This window comes from Corvus brachyrhynchos, unplaced genomic scaffold (assembly GCF_000691975.1).
Source record: "Corvus brachyrhynchos isolate BGI_N302 unplaced genomic scaffold, ASM69197v1 scaffold115, whole genome shotgun sequence".
Classification (NCBI taxonomy): domain Eukaryota; kingdom Metazoa; phylum Chordata; class Aves; order Passeriformes; family Corvidae; genus Corvus; species Corvus brachyrhynchos.
Genome location: NW_008239553.1, coordinates 6,840,302 through 6,846,459, shown reverse-complemented (window position 1 = coordinate 6,846,459; position 6,158 = coordinate 6,840,302). Strand labels below are relative to the sequence as shown.

The 6,158-nt window shown below is 43.5% G+C and overlaps 1 protein-coding gene across 1 annotated transcript in view; it reads right to left on the bottom strand.

Annotated features, from left to right (window-relative positions):
- Window positions 1-263: 263 nt before the first annotated feature.
- LRP4 (LDL receptor related protein 4) overlaps window positions 264-6,158 on the bottom strand; it is a 39,193-nt gene continuing 33,298 nt past the window's right edge. The window contains exons 30-38 of the mRNA XM_017741669.1: window positions 6,037-6,145; window positions 5,569-5,713; window positions 4,954-5,067; window positions 4,528-4,651; window positions 3,478-3,545; window positions 2,768-2,855; window positions 2,104-2,245; window positions 1,466-1,534; window positions 264-348 (exon numbers count right to left, since the gene is read on the bottom strand). Of these exons, the coding sequence (XP_017597158.1) occupies window positions 1,490-1,534; window positions 2,104-2,245; window positions 2,768-2,855; window positions 3,478-3,545; window positions 4,528-4,651; window positions 4,954-5,067; window positions 5,569-5,713; window positions 6,037-6,145 (835 nt within the window). The 3' untranslated portion in view covers window positions 264-348; window positions 1,466-1,489. The remainder of the gene's footprint in view (window positions 349-1,465; window positions 1,535-2,103; window positions 2,246-2,767; window positions 2,856-3,477; window positions 3,546-4,527; window positions 4,652-4,953; window positions 5,068-5,568; window positions 5,714-6,036; window positions 6,146-6,158) is intronic.

Sequence of the window (6,158 nt, the reverse complement as noted above, 5' to 3'; positions counted from 1 at the left end):
GTCACATGTGCTTTACACCTCGCTCTCTGTGGAGGGCTTGCGTTGGTGTTTCCAGCCTGTGTCTGGGAGTGAGCCACGCCGCTCAGGAGTGGCTGCTGCTGTGTTAACACTGCTGCATTCAGACTGTTCTTCCTGTAGCAGCTGCTCAGTTTCAGTGTCATCCAGTGAACCAGAACTGGCCTGGATAGAGACCGTATCCGTCTTCATGCAGACGTGGTCCCGGAGGATCCCTCCACGGGAGCTCCGAATCTGCTTAAGGTCATCCCATTCGGAATCATCACTGGATAAAAGGCATATTCCCTCCACAATCTTGATCTTCTCCTTAGTGTAGCTATGGTCAGGACCAGTCTAGGGAGAAGACAGATTAATGAAAAAAATACATCTATGGAAAAATATGGCAAAGAGCAATGCAGAGCTGGAATGAAGACAGTGAAGCAGACAAAAAGCTGGACCTCCATGTAAACAGCCACTGGCTTTAACTGCCACAATGGCACAACACCTTTAGTTCTTTACCACCCCCAGACGAGTCCTCCCTGCAAGAGCTCTCATTTCAAACTCCATGAGTCTTCAGTCATGGAAGTGGAATGAGGATGAGGTTGCTCTCCTCATTCAACTATACATATTCCCTGACAGAAGAGAGTGAAAACACTGAGCCTAGAAAGGAAGGAAAAAAACCTCACCAAACAAAATGGGAAGCAGAAACAGACAGAAAACCTCATGGTAAAAGTAGGCAGGGAATCAATTCAAGGTTTGCAACATCTTTACATCTGAGTCATTCTAGATTCACCTCTCAGCAAAGCACAGCTGGAATACTGCTATTGAGTCCAAGTCTCACAGTGACACAGGGAAAGGAGATTATAGGGAAACAAGCAAAATGATCAGAGGCTAAAGGGACCACACTGAGATTAAAGTATTGAAATCTGTCTAACTTGGCTCACCAACAAATAAGGAGCATCTGATCTATCCCTGAGGAGAAAGTGGAAGGAGTGGGGAAATACACATCTGTGTATATCAAGGAACATTGGAATTAACAGAAAAGTGGAAAGGATTTAGATTCCCAGATAAATAATCCTATCTTATCCTTAATAGATAAGGCCAAAATGGCTTGAAAGTTTGGGAAATCTATTGGATAGTACCTTTGGAAAACAGTAAGGGAAAACTCTTCCCTGTGTAAATCTGTGATCCCTGCTAGAGGAACTAAGTGATCTAACAGATAATCATAAATAGTTCTAACAGAAATTACCTTTTCCAAATCTCACTGAGTATGAGTAGCCAAAGCCCAGACCAAAAAATCTGCCATAGAAAATTACTTATACCTTCCTGAAGACAGTAGAGCTAGTTTAAGGACATAAAAGCTGGGGGGGAGGGGGGAAACCAAGAAAGAGCAATTAGTACAGACAGTGCTTGAGCCACACAACAGAGCTTGAGTGAGGGAGGCAGGATCAAACACACAGAGCAGTGATACCTGACGTGAGGATGTGGACGGAAATCAGAAGAGGGAAGATGAGAAGCTATCTGAGTGATAAGAAAGCTTCTGAGGAGAAAAGAGAGGAAAAACTAAGTGCTGCAAGATATTATATTAAACTGTCTCCATCCTGTGGCACAAAGTATGGACCTCTGAAGGGCCTTTAAAATGCTCTATTTAATAAGGGCTCTATTTTTTTCCTCTCTCCCAACCCTTCCAGGCAGTGCACACCCAGGAGCTACATTCTTGTTAGCAAACCCCTTCTGACTGCCTGGTTCCCCATATAAGTGTCCAAAGCAACCTTGGTGCAACAGTCACTAACCAGGACCCGTATCCACGGAAGACAATTCCAATTGACTCATGTACTTTTGAGGGCCAGCACCCAATGTAAATGAAATACAAGACATTGTGGAAGTGGGTAAGAAGCAGTGATCTAAAGACAGGCCAAATTCACTACAGCTCACTGGGGAAGAAGTGCTGCTGGTTGACCTCCATAGCAGTCTGAACAATTCACTGAAGCTGTCCTCCTATGTCCTAGAAGTAAACGCTCACAAGTTGCAATCCTTCCACTTAGTGAAGCCTGTAATACTCAACAGCAGCTTAAGCTGGGCTCCCATGTCCTTAGTAGCAGCTCTTACCTCTTTCTTGTAGCACAGCTGGTTGTACATGGTTGGTTTGGGAATCGATTCAATCTTCACCTCCTGGGTAGATGTCCGATATGACGGATTACTGTAAGTTAGGTTCCCCAAGCCAGGGTCCGTAAACTTGGACTTATTATGCCTAGAGGGAGAGAGCTGTCAGAAAAGACACAGGAACCTACTGCCAGGATCCAAAGTTCCTGAGTGCTCAGCAAGTGGAAGGCTCCAGCAATCTCCACTGTCCCTCAAAGAGAGAATGCTGGCTTCATCTGGCTCTTCAGCTACTAGTCCATTTACTAGCTACCAGTACAGCAAGGCACTGCCATGTAAGCACAAAAGCTATGCTGGCAGTAACTGGTGAAGTTATCTGTCAGAAAGCGCATGAGCTCACAGATCTACTGAGATACATATTATCTCACATCCCTGTCCGTAACTCATAAGCTCTCTGCAGAAAATTTAGCCAATAAGGTTTCAGAACTGCATGACCAACACTTCAGAGGCACAGGACTGAAACCTTGCAAATAAAACCATCAAGCGCTCCTTCCAATGGAGAAAAAAAGGACTGTAAATGACAATAAAGAAAGATTTTGTGCTTTCAGAAACTTTCTTCTCCTACAACCCTAGAGTTTACAACTGGCCAGGAGAAGAAAAAAAGATCACTTACCTATATATAATTAAAGCAGCAATAAGCAGCAAAATAAACAAGATGCTGAGAAGACCTCCAATAATGTAGCTGACGTGCAGTCCTTCTCCTGAAAGTGAACACCAAGGGTAATTTATGCACTCATCTTATATTTCACTGGATAATATTGACCTTGGTGTAATGCCTAGTGCTGGGGCTTTACCCATACAGAAGTATGTAAACTAAAATGTCAGCACACCAAGGTTTAGCAGAGGGTTTTGTTTGGCTTCATATGAAACCAAACGTGTAGTAAACTTTCCTCCCACCCAGGCCCCAGCAAACCAAGGAGCGTCAAGATCTTTGTAATGGGCTTGTAATGGATGAGTTAGACCCCGTTGCTGACAGGTTACTCCTGCAGTGGGAAGCAATTACCCCAGTCAACCATCTTCAACTAAACACAAAGGGGACAATGAAAAAGAGGGAATTATTATTGTATTAATGGGAAGAGCCCAATGAATGAGGTATGGGATAAAAGAAAACAGAACTATTCTTCAGACCAGAGAGTCATCTAGGTTAATGAATGTCTACAACTGATGTTCATCCTTAGAGGCACTTTGTTCTGCTCAGAGGGCATTTGAGTATTTCAGGTCTGAGTTTCAGAAATTTGAGTTTCAGACGCTATGGACTGGAATGCCCTGGGCACATCTGGAGGAATAACCCTGGTGGCAAAGAGTTAAAGAAAAGGAACTCACCCATAGTGGCCAACACTGCCTCGTTGGCACGAGTACACAAGCCTTGCCTAGCATCTTTGTCAGAACAGCTGAATGGCAGAAGGAGAGTTATTTACTGAAAGTAGAATCAACAGTATCAAAGGTATCAAAAACCAGGATGGAGTGGGCTAGCACTGATATCCCCTCCCTTTCCAGTTAAAAAACACAGGTCTTCCTTACTCTTCTTCAGTATTCTGTATCCAGAGAAGAGACAACCACATACATATATATATAGGGGGTGTGCATGTATATATCAATTATCAGTCTGCAGTATCTTTGTATCTGAGTCATTCTAGATTCACCTCTCATGTACACAGGTATACACATATATCTATCAGGAAAAAAATTTCGGCATCAGCGCTGAAACAAAAATCAAAATATCTCAGAGTCAGCATGAAGACCTTTCTGTCCAATAACTCATACTCAACAAAGTGCAAATTTTGCCTGGTAAATAACTCAGCCATATACTATAGAACCACTCTTTTGCTGAGCTGTATAAATAGCAAGTTGTAGGGATTAGCAGAAAAGAGTCTCTTAACTACCTGCATTGCAACTTAAAATGTTAGAGCTGCAAAGATTCTGTTCTGTCCCAAGCAAGCTATCCTCTTCCCAGGGCGGAACCACTTCCTCAGTTGTGTGGGTCTAGTTTGAGATGTTTCAGTGCATTGAAGCAACAGACTCCTCTGTCCTCCTCTCAGAAATGAGTTCTCAAAATTAGGAGATTCAAAAATCAATCAAATGAACGACACATGTGCTAAAGGAGGATTTTAACACTTCAGCACAGTCAGCCTACACACATTTCAACAAAACAGACAGAAAAAATCTGAAGCTCTTTCTTGCCATCTCAACAATATTGTGCATCTTTGTCATAATAGTTTCATCCATTAAGAATGTGAAATCTGAAGTTGGAATATCCTCCCTTGGCTAGGGATAGGTATATTTGGATGATGGCAACCAGAGCGGGCTTGCACGTGGCACCTTGCAAAAGCTGTGACTTTCACACCCCAATTCCAAGAGAACAAGAACACTTACTTTCCTTCCACTGTTTCCAGAGATGTGAGAGGTTTCATTGTTGAGGTACCTAGTCTGCCAGGTGGTGTTTGACTTCTCTCACTTACACTGGTTGGTTCTGGACCAGGGGGCACCACACCAGGAACTAGAACAACAGAGAAAAATAAGCAGGACTCCAACTCTATGGGACAGATGGTCAAGTCTTATAGGCCATTTCCAAAACTCTCTATAGCTTATATGAGCAGGCTTCCCATCTCAAACCCAGTCTGTCAGCAGAAAGGACAGAAGAAGGTCCTATTGTTCACAACTGTTACCCTTACTTCCAATAAACGACTCTGCATAAAATGTATACACTGGAGAGCTCAGCTGCTCTGGTTGCCAGTGCATAAGCAGTAGCAGTGGCTCAGTTATGGAAGCTACTGCCCAAGTGACACTCAGTAAACTCACTCGTAGAACAGGGCCGCCCATCTGGTTCATCCGGACACGCGCAGACGAAGTCAGAAGCCCTGGCAAAGCAGAGGTGAGTGCAGCCTCCATTGTTCACTCCACAAGCATTACTACCTGGAAGCAACAAACAAAAAGGAGCTCAGAGCAATAACCTTCTTTCCTGCTCAGCCAGAAATAATTCTTAGAAATCCAGCAAGTTATTATGTTTTTGGCATATGCCCTTCATCTGATTGCTAAGAAAGTGATGACAATAGCCAGACACTGGATTGGATTAGGGCAGTCTTGAAAGGAAGGCACTGGAAATCTTTAGACAGAAGCCCAGACAACACAGCTGCACAGATAAAAATAAAAAGCTCACATTCTTCTGTTTTAACACAATGTTGGGTGAACAACAAGAAAGTGACATTTGCTAATCAAAGCTCTAACAGAACACCATTAAGATGTACCTGACTGAAAAGTCACAAGCAGACAAGGAATGTGCTAAGGGAAGATGTGTGAATAATTTGAGTATAAAAAAGGATGTCATCCTTATTTGACATCCACAGTAGTGCAGTGGTTTTAGAGTTCCTTTGGTCTACAATTAGCATTTGCCTGAACCAAGGCCCTTCTATTTACCTGTCTGTCTCTGAGGAGAAACCACAATGATATCCATCAATCCCTCAACATTGGCTAGGACTGTCTCTTTGCTCCGCCCAGAGTATTTGTCCACTCTCTGGATAGACTTCGTTTGCCAGTCAGTCCAGTATATCCATCTGTCCTGCTGCTCAGGGAGACAGCAAAGAAAAATCACAGCCATTATTAGCTTGTTTAGTCATGTAGGATACCCATACAAAACATATCCCAGTGGCAGAAGGCCCAAAACAAAGGCCTTTTCAAACCCTTACCCTCTTATTGTAAAGATGATGACTGTCTACACCCCACAGTTTAGACAAACTTCCTTTGTTAGCTCCAGAGAAGATTTAAGTACTATCCTCTCAGCCATCTTGGTTTCCCCAGACTGTAACACCTCCCTGTTCTCAAACTCCACTGGACAAACTCATCAACACACCAGGGAGAATGGTGGCAGCAGGAAAATCTTCTCACCTGTGTCAGAGCAAAGGGATGTGACACCTGGCTGACCAACACTTGCCGTAGCTTCCCATTGAGGTCACAACTCTCTATGCGATCAAGGTGCGCATCCACCCAGTATATCCTGAAGGCACAGG